Below are 24,624 nucleotides of genomic sequence, written 5' to 3'. Positions count from 1 at the left end.
ATAACTTTAAACTACTAGCCCTGTAAGTATTTCGAGTACTGCACTTACACTGCTCTTAATGAAATGGTTCATTTATTTGTTATCATGTAAGGTTAAAGGAGTGGTGATACAGTTATTTACTTAACACACTATCACAGTGCCAACCATCTGAGGCAACAAACTATTTTGAAACGCTCAGTAAATTTCCATCAACGATGTTGGTCTTAATAGCTTGTTGTTAATATTTCTACTTAGTACAAATGTTGTGATATGGCCTCCTATGAGTGTAAATAGACTGGTATTATAATATTACTATTTGCACTTAGCGTAATTACCATGATGTTACAATTTGTACTGGGTATCAATGACGTCAGCCTGAGAAGAAATGAGGGAGTAAGACGACACATTACACAGAAAAACTCATCGTGATGATTCTGGTTTTCTTGCTCTTCTCATAGCATGCCTTCAAATTTTAATAGGCCTAAGCCTTTGAGCTTTTCATGGTGCAGTCTTAGTTTTCAGTTAACTATTTTATTGACATTATCTGAAGGTAAATGTGGTTCATGAACCTTCTTCCGTCATCATTTCTTCTTTGTGACTCCATTCCAGTCTTTGTGGAATGCAAAGGTGTTTGCTGAGTAAATGGCTGAAGGGTTTCTCTGTCTTGTTTACTCTCTTCCTTTTTATCTGACTGTTTTTTCTCTTCTTGCGTATCGTTTAACTTAAGGGAGGGACTGTGAAAACAATGGCCTCTTCTTTTTTTTTTTTATTTGGACGGCCTTGGGCCTTGGTCGTTAAACTGTTGCTCACCTCTCTAAAATATTTGTTTGGATTCAGTGCGGGAATTAATCGACACAACAAGTGCTTGTTGAAGATATTTTTGTGGCCTAGACTCAGTTTTTAAATGTTCATGTTGTGGTTCAGGCCTAGCTCTTCTTCTCATGTCCTTAACATTGCCAGTGCTTGTCTGTGTTGAACAATAGATATGCACTCAGGAAACGTTTCAGCCACTCAGCTGCAGTCTTACATCCTGTCAATGAAAAGAGGCCAATCACAGCAGAGCTTTTATCAGGCCGCTGAATCGGCTAGCCTGAAGTGTCGAGGCTTTGCTCTGTTCACAGTGAGGGCTGAGGGCTGTCCTCCATGTTTTAATAAGCATTGACATAACACACTGTGTTTTTTAGCCATGCATCCACAGAGGTAAGCCTGAATTTTTATTGTTTCACTTCCTCTTTAACCTACCTGCTAATGTTAAATATCTGTAACGTAAAAAAAAATACAGCTCTTGTTCTGGAGGAGGGAAAAATGCCTATCCCCACACCAGGGAACTGGAGCCTGGCAAGTCCACAGCACAGCAATCTCTCTCTCTCTCTCTCTCTCTCTCTCTCTCTCTCTCTCTTCTTTGCTGTCTGTGGGAACCCTTAGGATCACATGGCTTAAAAAGAGTTAGTGCTGAGGCGACCATGTCAGAAGCAAATACTTTCACCCTGCATTTTCTGCTCTTAATGAAATGGTGAGCAAGGCTGAGAGGCTGAGAGACTAGGGAGTGAGTGAGGTCTCAGGGCTTCCTCTGTCATAGGCCAGGCATTTCAAAATGGAAGGCCAGTGGATAGCAGAGGGCGTAAGACTAAACTGTACCACAGATAACGTTGTAATCAGAAGTGTGATTCAGGGTTCTGGTTGACGCTGTGCTAGGACTGAAACGTTTGGGACTCTGTTGTGTTGTCTTGATTAGTCATTTTGGAAGGCGTGTTTTATTTATTTTCCCCCTCTTTTTTTGTTTATCAAAGAAAGTAGCATGACAAGAAGGTAACCCATTATTACAGAGACTTTACCTCTGTACATTTATGATTCTGTCCATTTCTGTTTGCAGGAATAACTAGTTTAGTCTCAGATTTGACCAGTTGTGTCCGTGTGGATTATTGGGGGGGGGGGGGGGGGCACAGCAGGCCTTATAGATCTGTCAAATTGCAGGGATTAGTTTGGTATGAGCTGGAAGCCATTACATAGAGCTTCCCTTTTTTTACACCCAGGCCCCAGCGTTTTTTTTGCATGTGTATGTGAACTACGAGGACAGGAAGCTAGAGCTTTTCAAATGAAAACTGCTAATAAGTACCATCTCAGACTTAAGCAGATTTAGGCTAATATTTTCTGACACACACACACACACACACACACATAGGTGATCTCTTTCTTTTTTGACTGATCTGTTTCGTTTTGGAGTTCAGGCTCTGTCTTCCAGGAGGATTAGTTTAGGACAAGTGAAGAAAAAAGAAGCAGCTCGTGTTTTGCCTGCCTTCAGAGACAGAGGGCCAAAAAAACCGTCCGCAAGGGCACGGGGAGTGTAAAGTTACCTCGGTTGCAGACTTTCACGAGCCAAAACGTTGTGGCTCTGCTTGTTTGTCTGGAATGCTACGGGATATCAGTGTCCTAAATGGACTGTGTTATGGTCTGCAATCCGTTTGAGAGAGAGGCTGACTTATCTGAAGCGATTAGAGAATAGGCCCTTTGATCTCGTCTTTTATAGACGGTTTGCTTTTGTACAGAGTGTTTGTTACTCGCTTTAGTCTTAACACGTCTGTTAAATTTGTGGTTTTCCCGTGCCTGTGTAACCTGTTATTAACGGTTATAAATGGGCACTGTCTTGCCTTTTTTTTTTTTTAATGCACTGTGAGGAGAATAGTCGAAAGCTATTTCTGACCTGATTTTTGGTTTATATAACCTCATTGTCTGGGCTGACCAAAAAAGAAAAAAAAAATCATGTTAATAATGACAGCAATAATAAAAAAATGGCCACAATGACAAAGCCAATACACATATGTGTGGTTAATGGTCTTATTAGTTTCTATATTGCTGTGATAACATACATAAGTAGTAACTGAGGTTGTATTAATTGTTTTTGTTGTATTTCTGTCATGGTATTTTCAGACATTCTGTGCTTGGAATTATTTTCTGTGTTTAGGGTTCGATTTGTGGGCATCTGCCAAATGCTAAGACATAACGTAATCAGTTGAAGGTGAGAGATCTGGAGATACTCCGAATCGAATCTGTTTATGAAGCTTGAGACATTTCCAGGCTTTTGTTTCTCTCTCTCTCTCTCTCTCTCTCTCTCTCTCTCTGTCTTTCTCTCTCTGTCTCTTTGCATTCCTGTGTGCCAGTCTACTGGGAAGCAGCTTTTGGTCTCTAGCAATTCTCCAGCAGTTGACACAGCAAGCAAGGAATGTTCTCAAAATGGACGCCTAAAAACTGCTGAAAGCTGTGGAGAAGACAGAGAAGCTATCTAATTTGTATTATCCTGGGGCAGAACCACACACCCTGTGTTCATCAAAAAACACACACACACACACAGGAGCCGTGTGTGTTGGTATCGAGAGAAAGAGAGAGGGAGAAAGTGAATGTGTTTTTTGAGGATTTTGATAGTGGATAGAAAAGCCCTCCCTGCATTGCAGCAGTGGATCTGAGCAGAGAGAGGGGAGAAGGGAGCCTGTGTGGCACACAACGTCTGGCGCCCAATCAGGCGCCTCCGTGTGGCTCTCAAACCAATCCGTAGCTCACAGCTGAGGTTAAAGATTGACAATCGCAGTGAGAGCAGCAGGGAGAGCAAGGCCCTTCTGGAAATTTCTGCACCTTTTGTCTCATCCCTAAAAGGCCTTATAATTGAAAAAAAAAAAAAAATACAGAGATCCAGGCTGAAGAATCTGTGTATTTTGCTCGTAAAGAAAAGAAAGGTATGCTACTCTGTGTGAATTATTTTCTACTGAATTATGGATATAATGGTAGAGATTGTGTAGATGGAACAAGGGTGATTTGTGTAATATACTGTTTGTTGGTTTGATATCATGAAGGTTTGGAAGAGATACAGCGAAATATTGATTGAATAACAGGGGAAATGGATTTTTTTGCTGAGCTGGACAATGCATGCAGGGTGGGATAGAAGAGCAGGCCAAGATGGCAAACAACTGTACAGTCTCTGCAGATGTTTTTGCTGTGTGTCTGTGTATATGTGTGTGTGTGTGTTTGTGTGTGCTGTCATTTTCTCCCCCAGAGATGCAGAGAGGGAGGGAGAAAGCAAGAGAGAGAGAGCAAGAGACATGCTTTGAGAAGGAGAGGTTGCGCTCAACCTCAGCCTGGATCTTATCTGAGGTTTCAGGGCTGTCTGTATTAACGCATCATAAATTTAAAAAAAAAAACCCTATGAAACAGAATCGGCTCATCTCTGATTCTGCAGCTAGAGCATTTGCGTGGCTGAATAATACAAGGAGAGCGTCATTTTGCTATTGGCACCACGTTTAGTATCTGAAGCAGATTGTACATTGACTCTGCTTGACAGAAAAATAATGCTTTGGTTACTGGAAATATCTTTGTGTCTTGAGAGCTGTTTGACAAGGTGGATGCACATGATGGTAACCAGGGCTTGTGGATGAGATGGAGATGGAGCAGCAGTAGGGCTGGCTCTCTCTCCTCAGGCAGACTGCCGAATGGCTGACTTTGTGGATCACAGCGTGTGTTGGAGCAGAATCTCATTTTGTGGATAGGTAACAAGCTCTTGTGCCGGTTCTGAAATTGAAATTGGATCGGTTTTAAGCCCCTGCCCGTGCCCTCTGCTGAATCCTCAAGTCGTAGCACTAGTAAAGCACCAGGATGGAGCTGCCCTCCATAGACCATTGGTTTAGAGGCTTTACTTTATCTAATGACGTGTTGCGTAGGTCCTACGTTCTTACATCCGTGAAAAACACCCTTCCCGCTCATAGCTAGCGTTAATAGGAGTCGATCCCGTTTGCCGACCATGACGTTCTGCGTGTTTGGGTAACGAGTACCAGTGGTTGTCTTAAAGATGCCTTCATCAGAAAATGTCTCTGCTTCAAAGTCACACTCAGGATTGTTGTTTTTTTTTTTCATAGATACAACATGTCTAATGTTGGTGCTATGCATTGGTTCTGTAATTATACACCACACCTTCATCTTCTTCTTGTAGGATTTGATGAATTTTTTTTTTTTTGGAGTCATAGACAACAACCAGTTGGAACAAAATGTTCTAGTTTTGCCCTCTTAGGTACCACATAGGTATTTGTTGAGATCAATTTTAAAGAGCATTTCATCTTTTGCATAGTGAAATTCATTAAATCCCCCACCCCACGGCAACGTACATACAAACTGTAAAGCTTACACAAAATTACTAAAATGAATTACATGGTGTCTTGCGACTGTGTAATATTATTTTTGGTTAAGTAATTATGGGCAATTATGCAACTTATTTTTTAGCATGCGCTCAAAATAACATAGGTAACAAAATGAACTCCACCGCTTTTTGATTTCAGATCCCTCATTTTCCATATCCAGTCACCAGGCCCTAATCTACTTTGCATGCTTCCTCTCCTAAAGATCAAACGCTATGAAGATTTCATTCCCGCAATAGAAGCGCTCGGTTCTCTGTGGCAGTTAACCAACGCTGATTTATGATTACAGCCGAGGCAGGCAGCAGGTCTTTGTGTCCAATTAGGATTCGAGGCCGAACAGACAAGCTTTATTAAGAGCAAGCCCACTGTGAGACGCGCGGTTGTGAAGCTAATGTACAAGACATTCTTTCACTGCTAAGCATCCCCTGTCTGTTATATTCACAGCACTGAAAATATTTATTCTGAACGAGATCCTGAGATCCGAGACCTCTGGACTGAATCGAAGAATTTGCATTTTTTTTCTCTCTCTCCTTTCTGTCTGCCAATAGTCAATGGACATTTGGTAACTGAAGTTTCATAACAGAAATACTTTCAGTTTAAGGCACCGTTTCTCTTTGTATGGCAGACTAACCCAACCGTTGTTGTACCTGCTACTGTGGCACTACAGTTCAGCAAAGCTTCTTTTGGACATGCGTTTTTACCTGAGGATTGTGGGAAAAATAGCGCTTTGCATTATGATTGTAACTTTTAGAAGGAAAATGTGCTTCATGACTATTGTCATGATGAAGTATTAACATTGTGCATCAATCAACCTGTGCTTGCTTGATTACTATATGCTGCAAATTGTATCTGTGTGTTAGAGCAATGAGCACTGACTACGTAGAAGACAAGTCCTCTGTGTGTCTGCACCGCCTGGGAGCGAACACCAAGTTATCCTGTGCTCCATGAGAAAAAGTATCTTGTATACCCCCACACATGTCCTTGGAAGTTTGCCTCACAGAAAAGCTCTGTACTCCTTAACCTCAGTGAGAACTGCACTTCATCTCTGAGGTGTACTTCTCCCTTGTGCATGTAATAAAGGGAAACGATTCATCGCATATGAAGTTTGTTGTCTCTGAGAATTAGCAACTCTCATTACAGGGGACTCCAAATTTCCCTTACAGGACAGTGTTGGCACAGTGTGACATAGACAACAGAATCCTCTTCTGACACTTTATAAGAATTGTTTGCATTAAAATTTGAATTTCATTGATATGCTCTGCTCTGTGTGGCAGTTTGGCTGAAGAGGAGGTGAAGGTGGAATCGGATGTGGTTGAGGGGATGGAGATCTCAACACGATCCAGAGGTGACTGAATGTTTTTGAATGCTGAGGAAATAGGTTCACCCACCTGTAAAAATATCTTTGAGTATCTCTGAAGTAACTGGATGAGTAATCCCCTTTTGCTGTTTGAAAACATACTTGGCTCAAGATCCGCAATGCAACCAGAGTAACATATATTATAACGCATTATGTCTCAGAGATCTCATGGTTATTCAGCAAACTGAGAAATCATGCTTTGTAGCATATCCATCTGGTCCTCTCATTGGTCCATTTCACAACACCATTTTATAATGCAGCTCAATGGTTATATGTAGGTTCTGCCTTGTGGATACGTGAACCGTAGACATGCTTCAAACCAGTCACTAAAACCAAAGCACATATGGCCTATTTGTTTTAAAAGTCAAAGAAACTCTAGAGATAACAGTTCTTGTACAGTGAAACAGTTTTTATATAGCGTATTTTTGGCCTGTTGCATGTGCTGTTGCGGCCAGCCTAGCCACGGAAAAGACTTCCAAGGCCCTTTTAGCGTGTTGACTTTGGGCTTTTGGCCTTTGCAGTTGCAGACGTGGGGACGGTAGAGAGGACTGCCCCGAAACGCAAGGTGCCCAGCCCCCCTCACTCCTCCAACGGACACTCTCCCTCAGAGTCATCCCCCAGCCCGGTGAAAAAGAAGAGGAAACCAGGTGCAGTCAACAGCAGCAAAGACCAGGTGCAGCATCCCCTGACACAGCTCCTCAGATTTCACTAAACGTCACTCTCCAGTCTGTGTAGTTATTTTTTTCTTCGAAATAGATCAACAGTCTGGCTCTAGAAAAAAAAAAAAAAAAAACCCACTGGTTTATGATCCATCATGTTGCAGTTTTCATTTAATACATATATTTTAAGTGTCAGTGTTTAAGACATTCGGTTCGGCATTTAGACATGCAAACGCAAAAAAAAACGGATGCCACGCACTGTAGTTAAGTTTTGCGCTAACTAGCCTGCTGAATGTGGCCTTCGTCTTGCGTGGCTGAACCACTGTGCACGCTTCACATTTTAAGTGGGCGAGTAATCGGGTTCCTTCATACCGTTCTGGAACAAACAAAAAAAGGTCCAAAAAAAAACCCCTGGAAAAATACGGTTGATATTACCAATATCTATTGCACACGCACTGTTAGTGCCATTCGTTTATTAGCTCATTTCCGGTAGCATTGCTGCCCCACTGGCCTCCATCATTAATCACAGGCCTTGGGCTGCATGCTTTAGCAGGCATTAATCAAATACAGGAACCAGTTTTCACCTCAGCTCATGAGCCTGTATTCCTGTAGAGAATCTATAGCCTTTGGAAAGGTTAGGCTTCCCAGGCTACCTTGTTTTGAATCCTCGTAAAATGATTGAGTAATCTCTCATTCTTATCTATGGATGCGAAAGTCTCCTTAGCCCTGTGTGAAACGTGCTCACACACACACACATACACACACGTGGAGATAAAGTGATAATATTATCATTGACTTAAATGGCTAAGGCATTTGTGCCTCTCGTGAGCTATTTGACTTTGTTTATCAATATTTCGTTACTCATACGATGATAAGTCAACAAAGGTGAAGCATGTGCTCTCTTCTGGCTGTAGTCTATATTACTGAGAATGATTTTCTATAATTACTCAGATTGTTATGGGAAATTAAATAGGCTGCAACCTTGCGAGTTACAAGTATGTGAACACAAACACAGACTGTGTAATTGATATCCAGTGTCATTTGAATTTTTTTTTTTTTTTTTTTACTATCCATCATATAGAAAGCTTTAGAAAACATCATTCACGTGAATGTTTAATTGTTAGGTACCCGAAACTGAAACCTAGTCACAGTCTGCATTTGACGTTGCACAGACCTGTCGTTCATTTGTGCACCCCCCTTGTGCGTCTATGCTATGTGCCGTATCTCTAATGCCTGTGTTTTGAAACCCCCAACCCTCTGTTTCTCTTGCCTGCATTTCAGTCTGAACTAAGACATGGTCCCTTTTACTATGTGAAGCAGCCAGCACTCACCACAGACCCTGTTGATGTTGTACCGCAGGACGGGAGGAATGACTTCTACTGCTGGGTGTGTCACCGGGAGGGCCAGGTGCTCTGCTGTGAGCTCTGCCCACGCGTGTACCACGCCAAGTGCCTGAAACTGGCCGCAGAACCGGAGGGTGACTGGTTCTGCCCCGAGTGTGAGGTACACGCTCACCCTCACGCACTCTGGGTGTCTTTTCTGATGCTCCTTTTAGGAGATTTACTTTTGTAAAAAAAAAAACAAGAAAAAAACCCCAAAAAACAAATGTTTGTTGAGAGGTTGGAATGGAGCTGAATTATTGCTCCAAAAACTGTAAGTGGATACAATTTTTTTTAAGTGGATATCAAGTTTGTTTGTTTTTTTAATGTAAAAATGTTAACTAGTATTATGTCGTAGTGTATATAGCACATAGATTTGTACGCATACTTACAATATTTGCACATATACATTGAGTGGTACATATTAAAATATTCAACTTTTGAACTTTGATAAAGGATTTCGCAGTTAGCTTTATAACTGTTGCCAAAATGAAAAATAGCTGAGGAACACTCTAATTGGACACAAATTTGGAGACGAGTTATCTGGCAAACTGAGAAATCCTACTTTGCGTGATCCACCCTAGGTAGAGTCCTGTAATGCGGCAAATTCAGCCAGGCGAGGTCTAGGTAGTTACTTTGTAAATTTTAGCGCGCGTGTGTTAGTGCAGTATTCCAGTAAAATTGGACAGAGAGGCGTGTGTGAATTGAACCGGTTGTCTGTTATAATGTAATGGAGTATGTAGCTTACGTTGTTCCCCTGTTGCCTTTTCTTTTCAGAAAATAACAGTTGCAGAGTGTATAGAGACTCAGAGTAAAGCAATGACGATGCTAACACTAGACCAGCTCTCTTACCTGCTTAAGTTTGCACTCCAGAAGATGAAACAACCATGTGTAAGTGCTCCGACAGACCTCCTCAATCTTAACTGATCAATCCGCTTGAACATCTGGGCTTGTCTTATGTGCTGTGGCATTTACCCAGAGGAATTGGATCATACTCGGGGCGTATCGCTAACAGATGATGTGCGATAGAAAACTCTCTGCCACACTTTGCTACTTTTCATCTCACAGCAATAATGGTCACGTTTTTGTTTTTTTTTGTTTGTATGTTGTTTTTTTTGGTTTGGTTTGGATGCATTTCAGTCATAATTTAACACTCTGACATTTCTGGAGAAAGTCAATTTCCATGCGCGTTTTCCAGACATTTTTTGACTCAGTCTTCAGTGCATTTCGGTGGGGTTTGTCTTCATATTTAAATATACGTACAATAAGCTTTGAACAGCTCAGCTTTTTACTGTAAAGAGAACAAAACCCTTCATTTTTCACAAAGTGAAACGAAAGTTTAGGAACTGGCAGCAATTACAGCTCAGAATCTGATGAGATCTGTGAGTCTCCGGAGCTGTCTTACTCATCACTAGTCTATGGCCTTATCCTAGCGTGCTATAGAGCGTAGCCCTCCCTAAAAAAAAATGACCTCTACTTCCCTGACCTTCAGAATCCTTCCTTTAAAAAAAAAGAAAGAAAAAAGAGAAATAAAAGACTTTGAGCTGTCCAGCGTCCTAAGAGCCGTAGCTGGACGGGTCACACTGGCGTTGACTCAGTTTGGGGAGGTGGGTGGAGGGGCGGCGGGGGCGGGGGGCGGGGGGAGGAGGAGGAGGAGGCAGGGGGCAGTTATTGGTGAGGAAACAGCTCCCCATCTGCTCTCTTACAGGACCAAGCTCGTTCATCATCACACACTCCCCATGCCGCCGCTGCGCAGAGAAAGACTTTTAATTGGGTAAACGCACACATAACCTCAGAAAAGACTCTCTCTCTTTTTTTTCTTTTTTTTTTTTTTTTAATTCCCACCAAACCCTTCTTTTCTTTACCTCCCCTCTTCTTTGGAACGTGTGGTGTGAGGTTTGTCGTGTTGAGTCATAGTTTTTCTGTTGTTTGTCTCCGGCCTGTGGTTTGTGTGTTGTATTAGTGAGGGATGGTGCAAAGAATGAGTGAGGGTACATTTATCAAAGCGTGTCAGTTGATCCTCTGGTTTTTCTCTCTCTCTCTCTCTCTCTCTCTCTGTCTCTCTCTCGCTCTGTCTCTCTTTTCCAGACGGAACCCTTCCAGAAGCCGGTGTCTCTAGAGCAACATCCCGATTATGCAGAGTATATATTTCATCCTATGGACCTCTGTACATTAGAGAAGGTAACACTGACTACGAATGCACCTGACCCTAAAATTGAAAGTTTATCCTTGCGTGCGTATGTGTTTGTTCACTGCCGATATTGTTAAAGCATTGCGTAATCCCTCTACTCCTCACCCTTCACTCCTCAGAATATCAAGAAGAAAGTTTACGGCTCAACAGAGGCTTTTTTGGCTGATGTAAAGTGGATTTTACATAATTGCATTATCTATAATGGAGGTTGGTAGCTGACCAATAGGTTTTTGTTTTTTGTGGGGGGGGTTTTTGTTTACAAAGCTGTATGTTTCACACACGCTGAAACTGATGCTCTTTTTTTTTTCCAGGCAATCATAAACTTACTGCGACAGCAAAAGTGATCGTAAAAATCTGTGAACACGAAGTGAGTAAATCTTTTACATCCTCTCCATGAAGATCCTTTACTTCAGTCGCAGATTTTAAGACGTTCCTAATGATGGGCACACATACACAATAGATTCACCAGTGATACATGAACTCCAGACTAAACCAGATCAGTTCATTAAACATTAGGCCGTTTACTCTGTACTGGACAGAGATTATTGCAGTTGGTTCAAACGGCTAATCAACAATTTATAGAAGCATTAGAAAGCTGTTCTTCATTAGGGCTTCCTAATAGAGCACAACCTAAAGATACTATGATCAAAGTACAAGATTCCACATAATAGCTGTAAAATATTACTTTTGATTAAAGAGCATCTATAACCTAGCTTTGAATGTTTCATTTTTTTAGGAAAGTGCTATGTGACTGAAGCCATATAGTCCATGTTTTTTTTCTGTTTTTTGTTTTTTTAACAGATGAATGAGATTGAAGTCTGTCCAGAGTGTTACCTCTCAGCTTGCCAAAAGAGGGATAACTGGTTCTGTGAACCATGTGTAAGCGGGGCCTTGAACTTCGTCTTATTTTTATCTTCAAACTAAGGCTTATAAACAGACTTCAATTGTATATCGTCACATACAATGCTTAGAGGCCACACCCCCTTTAAGTTTTCACAGTCAGACTGATCCTCATTTTAATAAGGACACATCCCATTGTAAAATGTTTTTCTTATTAATTCAATGCAGTTAATGCAGTTCAGTTTCAGGATATGTGAGAGCAAAACCTGTATATGTAATATACATAGTATATAAAAATGATATATTTTAAACCTTTTTGGCTTAATTAGAGCAACCCCCATCCCTTGGTGTGGGCAAAACTGAAGGGGTTTCCATTCTGGCCTGCCAAAGCGTTAAGAGACAAAGATGGACAGGTGGATGCACGATTCTTTGGTCAGCATGACAGGTGAGAGACCGCCCTGAGACCATCCAAAAACTGGTCAAAACACAATGCATGTTAGTATGTGTTTGTAACGTCTCCCACACGATCTCTTATACACAGTATTCATTCAGGTTACGGTATTATCAGATTAACTGGATGTTTAGTTCCAAAAATTCGTTAACACTGTCTTGACCTTTGACGTTCATCAGTTGATCTGTCATATGACCTTCATCAAAATGCATCCTCTTGCCCTAAAGTCATTGGGCTTTTCGTTTTTCAGAGCGTGGGTCCCAATCAATAACTGCTACCTCATGTCTAAAGAGATTCCGTTTTCGGTGAAAAAGACCAAGAGCATCTTCAATAGCGCTATGCAGGAGATGGAAGTCTATGTAGAGAATATCCGCAAAAAGTTCGGTGTCTTTAACTACGCCCCTTTTCGTACACCCTACACTCCCGACAATCAGTTCCAGATGCTTCTGGATCCATCTAACCCCGGTGCTGGGTCAGTCAAACCCGAAAAACAGGAAAAGATCAAGTTTAGCTTCGATATGACTGCATCTCCAAAGATGCTTGTGGGTAAGAGCATGCTCTCCAGTGGAAGCGGAGGCGGAAGCACGGGGCGGAGGATCTCTTTGACGGAAATGCCTCGCTCTCCAATGAGCACTAACTCATCTGCCCACACCGGCTCAGATGGAGAGCAGGAAACAGCAGAGAAAAGCCAGGCCAGGGTTCCACTCTCTCACTACAGCACCGGGGAGGAGTCTTTAGACTGCACAGGTACCAAAGACAACCATCGCCTCTAACTTTATCATACTGACGCCAGACGGAGTGTACGAACCGTTTAGGATGGCAGTTTGACTCCCCTACGTGTTACACATTAGATTATTCCTGGAACCTCAACTTTTTTTTTTTAAATAGTTTTCAACTTCTTATGACTTCATATATTCACAATACCATTTATAAAGCAAGTTGTTGTGGAAATTTTTTAAATGAACGAGACCAAGAGACAACCAAACATTATTTAGTCACAAAGTCTACCCTATAGTTCGCAGTGGGTTCTACACCGTTGTTTTAAATATTAGCAGTCACACAAATGCAAGAACACAAAATGTGTCCGTTTAAATCATCCTGATAATCATCTTTATCTCACAGCATCACCTGCTCCTCCAAGACCAGGCCTGACAAGTAGTGCCATGGACAGCCCCAAGCCATTCCACTCTCCTGCTCCCAGTACTGTTGTTCCCAAACAGGAGAAAACCTCCGGCACCGGGAGCATCCTTAATCTAAACTTAGGTCAGCTTCAGCCGCTATTTCATTATTTAAATGTGAGTGGGTGCGTGAATGGGGAGAAGAAAACCCAAGCTTTAAAACAAACAATAAAGGGGAGAAGGTTTAAGGACTGCCCAGGCAATTTACCAGTGTTAATATGCTGAATTATCTCTCATTAATCTTACAAAAGTAAAACATCTGTTTAGTTTGATCAATAATATCCATTTGCCTTTGTTCTTGAGACAAATGAGATCAAGCACGTCTCAGATTTTCGGAAATGAACGTTCTGTCGTAGGAGTCAATAAAGCAGCGAGGCGCTGTTGTTTTACGCTGTGTGATTTTGAATGTGTGACAGATCGTAGTAAAGCAGAGATGGATCTGAAGGAACTGAGCGAGACTGTCCAGCAGCAGCAGCAAGGCGCTCAGCCTGTCCTCACCTCCCCCAAAAGACAGATCCGCAGCAGGTTCCAGCTCAACCTGGATAAAACCATAGAGAGCTGCAAAGCCCAGCTGGGTAAGTCCAAAAGCATTCAAAGAAACATTCTTCAACAATCACAAATTCTGAACTTTTTTTTTTGGGGAACGTAGTTCATTCAATGTCCATATTTATTCTTATGACCTGTGATTGTGTATTTGTTGGGTCAAACGGTAATTAAGCATTTGAGGTGCTTAAAACCTGTCCTGGTTGTGTCTTCATCCCTAATACAGTACACGTTCCGTATTGTACGTCCTCCTGTGCAGGTATAGATGAGATAAGTGAGGACGTTTATAAAGGTGTGGAGCACAGTGACTCTGAGGACTCAGATAAGTCTGACTCCAGCGACAGTGAGTATGCCAGCGACGAGGAGCAGAAACCAAAGGCCGGCCAGGACAGCAACGCTGACGAGAAAGCAGACAAGGACCCCGCCAAGAAGAAACCCAAAGGGTCTCCGTCTCCTGACGAGGACAAGGACGGGAACGCGGAGGCCGATACAGCGGGTGGAACGGTCAAAGGGGAGACAGCTCAGAAGCCAAGCACGGCTGACTCCCCGGCTAAGGAGACGCAAAGCGTCGACCCCGACAAAGAGCCCACCGAGAGGCCCAAAGGTTCCTCTCCGCCAGCGGCGACCAGAGAGAAGCCCAAAACGCCAGAAGACGGCAGGAAGCCCTCCCCGCCAGGGGCGGATGTGGACTCAGACTCAGAGAGAGAGCTTGTCATCGATCTGGGCGAGGACCAAGGGGCCAGAGACAGGAAGAGGAGCAGAAAAGACCTGGCTACGGCTGCCGCCCTCAAAGAGTCCGCAGCTTCAAAGACCGATGGTAAGCCTGTGATATCATGCTTTGAAATGAATAGCTGCATTTATACGAAATAAATACAGCTTCATTTCTGGTTTTATTATACAGCATCTATACAAAACGTTCACTCCCTAGAACAATTTTCACATTTGTCACCTTAGACTTTTACTTATTTCAATGTCAGTTATTTTCCACTCAGCTGTTAGTTACACCCACATTCCTAGTTCGGTTCATGAATAAATAAATTTAAATTGACCGTTAAAGTGTGCATCTATTGAGATTAGACTCTCCATAGCCAATGCGAACCATACATTGCACAATGTGATCAAACTATGAGAAATATGGTGTATCATGCATATGAGCAGCCTGACATCGGTGGACCTTGTTTCTGTTTGTTAAGAGGCTAACAGTTCTTTTTGTCTTGCAGGTAAAGCCCCTACAACTGTAAGTGGCCTAACCCAACCTCAGAGCACAGCAGCCCTATCATCCGCCCCTAGCAGCAAAGACTCATCTCAGTCCCCTATGACTATCCCTGTGAACATGGTCTCCTTCACCGCTGCTCCTACCACAACCTTCCCTTCCTCCACCTTCCCTACCTCTACACCCTCTGCCACCCCCAGCTCCACCCCGACCAACACCGTGAAGAAACAGCGGCCCCTGCTCCCCAGGGAGACGGTGCCTGTGGTGCAACGCGCTATGGTCTGGAACCCCGGGACGAAGTTCCAGACGTCCTCTCAGAAGTGGCACATGCAGAAGGTGCAGAGACAGCAGCAGAACCAGCAGCCGTCCGCGCAGGCACAGATAATGTCACCTCCCCAGCGCAGTCAGAACCAGCAGGCTCAGGTCTCCTCCTCTTCCTCAGCTCAGCAGCCTTCCTCCAGCACGCGCTACCAAACGCGACAGGCTGTCAAAGGTAGAAGCAACAGATGCAATAATGGCTTCAAGTGGTTCTCCTACAGGAAACTGTATACTTAGAAACATGATAATAAGAACTAAAACAGGATAAACTGAGCTTCCTGCCTTTGACTGGGGCTTAGCGTAAACAGTGAACATGATGGAGTGGAGACCTCCATTACAGCTTTTTCCTTTTTGCTGTGCCCAGTATACACCCCGTCGTACTGTACAAAGTTTTCTCTCTAGTTTATGACTATGAGAAATCCATCCTGTTTGATATCTGTATCCAACTGTCCTTAACGGTTATTACCAATGTTTGACAATGCACTGGGTGAGTGGGGTGCATAGCGTAAAAAGGAGTCAGGTAATCTTTTTGTGAAAAAAACAACATTTAATAGTCCTTGTCTGTTGACGGTAGTCTCTCGTTTTTAAGTCTAAGTTTTGCGCTTCACAGCCGTCCAGCAGAAAGACACTCCACACAGTACATCCACATCAGCTGTTACCCTGGTGACCACCACGCCCGTGTCTGCTGCCGTGATGGCGGCTCCTGGAAGCACAGTTAGCGGCTCTTGCTCCTCTTCATCCGTGACGGGAGACTTCCAGATCCCAACAACCTCTGCAGATGTAGCAGCAGATATTGCCAAGTACACTAACAAAGTGAGCCATCTGACGCCTCTGCCGGTGTCATTTTTAGAGTTAAAATGAGTGAAAACAGACAGGATTTGATTAACAGTGATAAATTGAAAGTATATTAAATGACAGTTTTTTCAATGATCTCTTTCATGTCAGTGTATAAAAGTAAAACCTTATTTCATCTTCAGTATTCTTTATGTCAACAGATAATGGATACAATCAAAGGAACAGTGACCGAACTGTACAATGACCTTTCGAAAAGCACTTCAGGAAACACAATAGCAGAGGTTGGTGTTCGCTCAAAATATCTCCACAGGACTTAATTACTGCACGCAGATGAAAGAAAAGTGTTTTCTCCGTGTCTTGTAGATCAGACGGCTGCGAATCGAAATCGAAAAACTTCAGTGGCTGCATCAACAAGAGTTATCAGAGATGAAGCACAATTTAGGTGTGGCATGTTATTATCCCTATCATATCATTACATTATGGCACTTATGATTCAATCACAAGTCATAAAAAAATCAATGCAAAGATTATTCAGGAGTGAGATTTTCTGATTTTATAACAGTGAACTAAACTCATGGATGAGCAATTGAGAAAGTTGTATGTGTCGTCTGAACAGAGCTGACCATGGCAGAGATGAGACAGAGTCTAGAACAAGAGAGGGAGCGGTTAGTGGCCGAGGTGAAGAAGCAAATGGAAGTTGAGAAACAGCAGGCAGTAGACGAGACCAAAAAGAAGCAGTGGTGTGCCAACTGTAAGAAGGAGGCCATTTTCTATTGCTGCTGGAACACGAGTTACTGTGACTACCCCTGTCAGCAGGCACACTGGCCCGAACACATGAAGTCCTGCACGCAGTCAGGTAAGACACAGCTTGTCTGTCGGCCACACAGCTTTAAGCAGTTTAAAAGCACGGGAAAGTAGCTCACAATGAATTGTAGTTTTTAACTTAAATAATTTTTTTTACATTTCAGCAACGTCCTCACAGCAAGAGCCCGAGACAGAGTCGAGCACAGAGGTGTCAAACAAAGCGACAGGGCAGCCCAACACAGGCCAAGATTCACCCAGAGATGCCGTCACAGCCGCACCCACAGACAAGGACTGTGACGTGGACAAAAACAAGGACAGTGTAACTGTCAGTCTGTCATAGTGCAGACACCCTTCCCCATATGTGACAGCACTTACACCTGTATCGATTATGTATATAACCATGTTCAAATTGTTCACTACAATGACCTTTTGTTTTGTTTTTTGTTTTTAAATTGAATTAGCATTGGTCTTGCCAAGTTGTGGTTTTGGCACAATTCGATTTTTTATTTTTGTGTCAAAAACTTATGTTTTGCCCTGTGGCCATCTTACCATTTCTTTTAATGTGTCGCTCAGCACATGTTTAGCATTGAGGCCTTGCATTAAAACTACTACTGGGTGGTATTTTGTTCTAGTCTTAAAAATAATTACTGCTGTTTGCAGTCTCTGTTCTTTCTTTATATGTGAGTTTTTCATGAGAGGGTGAGTGGAACTGAATGAAAATAAAAAAAAGTGAGTATGCAATTTTTTTTTAATTTTTTTACATTGTGATGGTGTTGGTATTGTTGTGTTTTTCTCTGAGCATCTGATGCCATTTATTTATGTTTATTTATGCACTATAAAGAAATGTTTGGTAAATTAAAGAAGTGGGAAATGTAACCGTACAAGAAAGAGTTTTGTATCAAGAATGTGTTCAGATGTTTTTTGTTTTGTTTGTTTGTTTTCGGTTTGTCATACACATAGCATTTTGTGATTACCATGTCAACTGTAATGATATCTACTGCAAGTGAAATATCATTACATTTGACGGATGACAGTGGTCCTAACCCTGACAAGATCAATGTGATGAATGATACAATTTGAATATTGTCTACATTTTGGTTGGTTTAAGTATCTTTCCTGTTTGAAACATGATTGGTCAGATTAAAATACACACACACACACATATATATATTTATATATGAGGGCACTTGGTTTCAGAATTCCCAACAATTGTGCAAATCTTTGCTTTTTCTGTTTTTCACAGTGTTCAGTACAACAACAAATCCAGTCGTGTGCGTGTGGTATTCTGACTTAAAAATTTAAGTCAGACTAAATCAATGGTTATATATAGTACAGCGGTGGATTAAAAATAAATGTAATCTTTATTAGTAAAATATTATTCAACATACTTATTTTGCTTTCTTGTTCCTGTTTGTCCCCATATTTCAGCTCCATATTTGTGGTCTGGAGGAACCAGTGTTTCCTTGATATGGATGTTTTCTGCAGATATATATATATATTTCTTTTTTTTATCAGACCATTCAGACTGTGGCTCCACAATGTTGACCTGTTTGGTGCATGGTGTTAATCTTATTTGATTGTTCAAGCACACTGGTCTGTCACTGAAACCTTCTTTTAGTTTTGGTGGACTGTTCATTTAGCCACTCTCTCTATAGATGTTGACTGATACAGACCTGCTCATGATTTAGCATTTCTAAAAAAAAAATAATAATAATAATAAAAAAAATGTTAACTGTTGCACAGATAATAGTAGAATTCTGGTCCATTTACCCAATTTATGATTATTTAACTTGAGCAAGGTGTGAGTGATCAACATGTATGATACTTTTCATACACTATTACCCATAAAAACAGGCTGACGCTCTACAAAGAAGTGACTGTTAAAATTATATACTTTAGCTTGTATTACTCCGTACTGTGTATAAAAATCCCAAGAGAGGTGACTGTATATTTCAAGGAGAAAGACAAATGTTTACATATTGTAAATAAAAAAATGGTGGTCTTACTTCAGTGTTACTCTCAGTTTTTTTTTCGGGATTAAGCAACCCAGGCCCTGCCATGAAGTATTTCATTAGGATTTTGCTCTAGTCCTAGTGTAACCAACTGGGAAGCTCACCAGCATGCTGATCAGTTGAGTCGCGTGTGTTTATAGAGGTGAATTCTTTCCTGAGCTGTACAATATTCACTGCAGGTGTCTCATCCTTGTGAGCTGATGGTGGTGTAAGAATGTAACTGTTCTGTCCATGTACTTGGTGCTCCAAATGGAATGGTCTTTGAGAAGATTGTTCATTTGCCTCTAGGAGAGATGAAGTCGGCTATAGGTTTTTAACCGTGGTACAGACACAAGACACAAAGTGCAAGCATATCGTGAAAACGCATGCAGTTAGATTTTATGGACTATTTACATGTACAAATGCGATACCGCTGTACGTGATACCAGGGTTTGCTTTCATAACAACTATACGGATTGTGTGAATGAAGTTGGCTAGCTACTTCTATTTTTAGACTAGGGCAAGACGAAATAATTACACTTTGCTCGATTTTTTGTGTTTGAAAGTAGGTTTGGTTATATATAAATAAAAACAAAAAGGTCTTTTCTTAAGGGGAAAAAAGTCATTTAAATTCATCAGCGATGGGCTTCTCTGGCCAAAGTGCATGCGCTCCTCAGTTGTGCCCTGTTACAAGAGGACGCCAAAAGGAAGGGCGTTATTATAAAAAAAACTGGACATCACTCGCATCACTTGAAACAGCATATTCAACAGACATGGTTTGCTAACGCTTGACTTTCATTATACTTTTACGATAAATATAATGATTAAATCCATTACATTTACTTTGAATGAATACGGACGTGGTAATTGTATCGCAGACTATGAAAAGAAATGAGAAACTCGCACGTAGTCAAATGGTATGCTACAATCAGATTTTATAGATAATTATTTAACAGGACGCAATTATGTTCTGGGAGGAAAAGCTACATAAATGTTTTCATTCTTCATCTGCTCATTTTTTTTCTATATCTTAGCTGCCGAATGGTTAAATAATGTTCTGTTTTGTGCATTGAGAAACTATTTTAATGAATGTTGACCGTCGAAGAGACACACTTTGGAAGTTTTATGAAATATTTAAACGGTTTATAAACCTACTCAACGTTTTTAGTTCCACTGTTAGAGATAAAAGATAGAAAATAGATATTACATGCTTTACCTTTCGTACGTTGTCACATTGTCAGAAAGTTGTCTGCCTTTACATTACTCTGTCGAATACCATTCCAAGCGAAAAATGCAAATGTCTGGAAGGTTTGGTGCATTTAAAATAGGATTCTTCAAGAAAAATTCAGCTCTACGCAAGATTGGTAGACAAGATTTCTAAGAGCACATAAACTTAATTTATTCACAGTGTGTCCAGTAAATCACAAATTCTTCTATATCAAATTCGATGTCTCCCCCATCCTGTAGTGGCGCTATTGCGAATCTGAACCGTACCCACAAGACCATAGATTATCCATTCAACAGCAGTCAATCTTAGTTCGCCATCACAGAACAGAGAAAATGGAGGATAGAACTTAAATTCGAGGACAGAGTGATTGTCAAGAGACGAGGAAAACAAGTGAGTACGTTCGTGACCGCCAGTTATTAGGAGATATGCATGGACTGGAGGAATTTTTTGAAGTGCTTCATCATCTCTTTTGATGTGTCTGGAAAATAAACAAATAGAAAGCGATCTCCATGCTCTGTCTTACCTTATTGAACAAGCTGCATAAGATAACGTTAGCTGGGCTAGCCAGTCTGCGTTAATGGCGCCACGGAATATGAAATATACACGCAGTACACCAAATTTAGCCGCAGCGCACAAACGAGTCATACATTAGTCACCAGAGCTAAAGATTCATGTCGAATTAAGACTTATCTCTCAAGCAAGCATGTGACAGCGACAACGTATAGTAATTAAACTGTGTCTCTATGGTGATTAATGGCTGCCACGGCTAGCATAACACTTCACATTGGCAAAGAAACCGTGTAGTCTTTATTTTGAGCGATACACTAAACGAAGCCATACTGCCGTGTCAAATGTATTTGCTTACTGACTCAACATTATTGATAGCGTGCTTTGTTTATGTGTATACGCACATGTTTGTAAGGAAGAGGTAGTTGTACATAACGTTACTGTACGTCACTGTATTTGTTGAACGCGTGTGTTGAGCATGACATAAAACCGTTCGGACAACGAATATTGTATCGTAACAACTCTATGTAATGTCATCAAATTTTCACATACGTCTGTATATACAGGCTTGACAATGGTATTTATCCACGGTGTTTCAGGTTGACAACGCTTCTCTGTTCACTCTTATCATGAATGCCATGTAGCCGTTGAATAGCTAATTTGGCTCACTTGACGTTAGCAACTCGGGTATTAAGTGACCACAATGTTTGTAGGTATTAGTGATGTATGTAGTGTTACTTGAAAAAGTTAGCTTCGACGGATACCATAACTAAACATCCATAGCTCGCCGGATTAGTTTTATATATCTTGTTTTATTTTGAATTTGTGCATGTGCTGCGATCAGTAGCTCATCCGAGGCCAAACCAGCCTCTCTCTCACGTGTTCTGATCCGTGACTACGAGACGGTGTGATTATGTCTGGCGCATGACTATTACTTGCTTATTAATCGGAATTCGCAACCCCCATAGTCACTTTATCTGGCGTCACTTTATTTTTAGTTGGCTGAATGAATAGCACGGTTGTAGTTTTAATTCATAGCTAGGTGTAAATCGAATACTTGGATCAGTGGAGCCGCTTCTTACATCATGATGGTTCAAAATGGCCACTGCGCTTGCTTATAGGTACTATGAAGCTAAGGCTAAGTAATGATTTGATGCCACGAATAACCGTTCACACGCCCTACCCAAGCCCCTTTTTTGGTGAATTTGTGAGTAGAAGCGTTGATGAATTGTTCATGTTCGGTACATGAACCTGCTTAATGTTAGGCCTTCTTTCAGCTCGCCGGTAGAATTGTAGACCATGCAAATACACTGACATATAAGCTACCCTAAAACAAACACTTTATTGTCGTGGACAGGGACCGTTTTGTGCATTCAGATTACATTCAGTACACACTTATTTTCGTTCGATCGTTTTGCTGTCTGCTCATTATGTATTCGTGCATTTATTTTCTTATATGTTAGTGAGCATATGAAGTTATTAAATATGCAGTAGGAATATTAAGGGATGCATTTTGAGAAGGTCCGTAACGTCTCTAATTACGGAACTGTTGTCGTTGGTAAGTGTAGTATATCTCAGAGACCTAAATGTGGTGACATGCGAGCCAGAGAAATGAGCAAAATGATTATCGGGGCCTTCGTTATCTGATTATTTTATTTATTTATTTGTAAAGCTATTCGTAAATATTGCGAAATTCATCACCGGCATTTGAATTGCTTTGTTTAAATTGTTTTACCGTATTTGTCCTATCACAGACGGAATGGAATTCAGTACAAAGTTTTAGTTTATATGATTCCCTAGGAATGTTTCACTTTGCCTATTTTTTTAACCCTTTTTTACGCGCTTTTTAAACAATACTTTTTTGCGCATGGAACTTGCTAGGACGTACATTTTTATCTTGGACATGCGGACAACCAAGCTAGTAGAGGAGGTTTTTCTGTGTTGTTTAGCAGATTGAAGTTACGTAGCTTTACATTGTAGATGGAAGGGTTCTTAACAATTTTATATAAACTTGCATCCGTCCTTGACTCCCAGTACTGCTCCTTTGCTGTTGTCACTGTTTAGCAGTGAGTGGGATCAGTAATTAAAATTGTAAATGGTGGAACTAAGCTACAGATTTAAAATACACAATGTCCAGTGAGTTTGGTTTACAAAACAGACCTTTCGGTGATTTATAGGTGATATATTTTCCCAAGGATTCTGTAATTAAATGCGTGTATCATGCTCTGTAAGAAGCGTTATAGACTCAGTTGTTTCCAACCTGTGAAACTCGACCTACATATGTAGTTTTGTCTTTAGTACATATTATATGGGCATTTGTATCAGCGAGACCCCAACAGTCTGCCTGCAAAATGGCCTTACTGATCATGCTGTTGTTTTTGGTGACCTATCTACAAGCGTAATTTCTGTGAAGGGTCGATTTAGCATTTTGGTGTTTAGCGTACCCTCTATGAGTAGCCTGAGTAGGTCATCGAAGTTTTGATAAAAATCAAAGAAGGATTTCATTTCCTCCCGTTCGCTGTGCTTCAGTGATAGATATGCTAGATACCCCAGATTTAAAGGTGGTGCATTTACAGAGATTCCTTCATAGATTTAATTCCCTTTTCACTTCAGTGAGGAATGAAAGCCACCTGTTTTTTCTTGGTACAACAGATTTTTTTTTTTGGCTTGCCTCAATCAGCTTGACCTAACCAGCTGTAATATCCTAGAGGTCTGTTTAAGTCGATGATTCGCTACATGTTTGTTTATTGCCTGTTTAAAAGAATGAATAACCACAGCTCTTCAGACACCATGATGTAATGGTTTAAGTTGAAATTTCTTTATGCCTATTTCGTAAACCCTCTTCAAGCATACAGATTATTTACCACATTTATGAAATATTGTTGAGGGGGAGAGAAAGCCACCCTAATGGATGAAGGCAGTGTGTTCTTGTTTAATGGTGACCCTGTAGTGAACATTAATGAACCAAGGGCAGTCCCTAACTTCCTTTCTGATGCCTCCTTGTGGAAGTTAACATATCAAATATCCGATTATGACGCAGTGTGTTGTGTTTTGCTTTTTGGTTTTTCCCCCATTTTATTTTTGGCCTTATCAGCTTTAGTTTGATCTGTGTCCTCTTCATTAACAGGCCCAAGTTTAACAGTAATTGTGTGAAAATAATTGTGTCAGAACAAGTGTGAGAGAATCTGAATATGAACATGGTGTTTGTTGTAACCGTTACTGGAGTTAATTTGGCTAACTGCCCTTGCCCTTTGCTCTTTGACAGACTCCCTTTGTGATGTTAATGGACCGCCATTTGCTGTAAAAGAGGACCAAACCCTTTTCACAGAAGAGCAGAGCTGGTCGGCACAAACAGGTAGAGTACTTCATTTTATCCTGCATGAATAGCTTAAAGTATGATGCTGTTTCAGACCATCAAACAGTGTGTGGGGTGACTGTTTATTTAAAAAAAAAAAATTAAAATGTTATTATTACGAGTCCTGTGTGGCGCCTGTTACCACAGCATTAAAGTTACTTCGGAAATAATATTGCAAAGTAACAGAAAGTGTGAGGTCACCTTCTACCAGAGTAATGACAGTGTTCACATGTGTTAGTTTCAAAATTAGTGTTGATATGTTGATTAGCATAAAGATGGCAGTAACGTTGGGTAGTGGCAATGAGATAGTTTGAAATGACACAGAATATTTTATTGTCTCGCTCACCTTATTGCAAAATATGATTGTTTTTATTGGTTCTTTCAAAAAAAAAAGGAAAGCAAAAAAAAGGTGGAATTCTCCACTTAAACTACCCGTGATTTATACAGCTCTAAACCAGTCTCTACTCTGCCTTAGTTTTGCCTTTGGTTCTGTACACCCAAAAGACCTATTATTCTCTCTCTTAAATGTAGAGTCTAGTTCAAGCATTGGTTATGATTAGGCAGAGTGATTTCAGTTATTCCTACATGCGTCTGCTTGTCAGCGTGTCCCACTGTGCCTTTATTTTCCCCAGAAGTAATGCCTCCGGAGATGCACAACC

General features: G+C 41.1%; 1 protein-coding gene across 6 annotated transcripts; it reads left to right on the top strand.

The window, feature by feature from the left end:
• The first annotated feature begins 1,108 nt into the window (after nt 1-1,108).
• zmynd8 (zinc finger, MYND-type containing 8) lies at nt 1,109-17,571 on the top strand. 6 transcript variants are annotated; one of them, XM_030777103.1, is made up of 21 exons: nt 1,109-1,179; nt 6,431-6,501; nt 7,041-7,186; nt 8,532-8,675; nt 9,329-9,442; nt 10,640-10,732; nt 10,862-10,949; nt 11,054-11,109; nt 11,544-11,621; nt 11,912-12,027; nt 12,284-12,780; nt 13,156-13,296; nt 13,628-13,786; nt 14,014-14,571; nt 15,023-15,332; nt 15,372-15,460; nt 15,896-16,098; nt 16,281-16,361; nt 16,444-16,522; nt 16,697-16,936; nt 17,049-17,571. In XM_030777103.1, the coding sequence occupies exons 1-21, from the start codon at nt 1,166-1,168 to the stop codon at nt 17,222-17,224; spliced, it is 3,453 nt and encodes a 1,150-aa protein (XP_030632963.1). In that variant the 5' UTR covers nt 1,109-1,165; the 3' UTR covers nt 17,225-17,571. The 6 variants fall into 6 exon arrangements, with proteins under 6 accessions (XP_030632963.1, XP_030632962.1, XP_030632964.1 ...); XM_030777102.1 differs by having other exon boundaries at nt 8,454-8,675; XM_030777104.1 differs by lacking the exon at nt 13,156-13,296.
• Nucleotides 17,572-24,624: the final 7,053 nt, after the last annotated feature.

Source organism: Chanos chanos, chromosome 6, assembly GCF_902362185.1.
Source record: "Chanos chanos chromosome 6, fChaCha1.1, whole genome shotgun sequence".
In the NCBI taxonomy this organism is placed as follows: Eukaryota; Metazoa; Chordata; class Actinopteri; order Gonorynchiformes; family Chanidae; genus Chanos; species Chanos chanos.
This window is presented reverse-complemented; position numbering and strand designations above follow the sequence as displayed.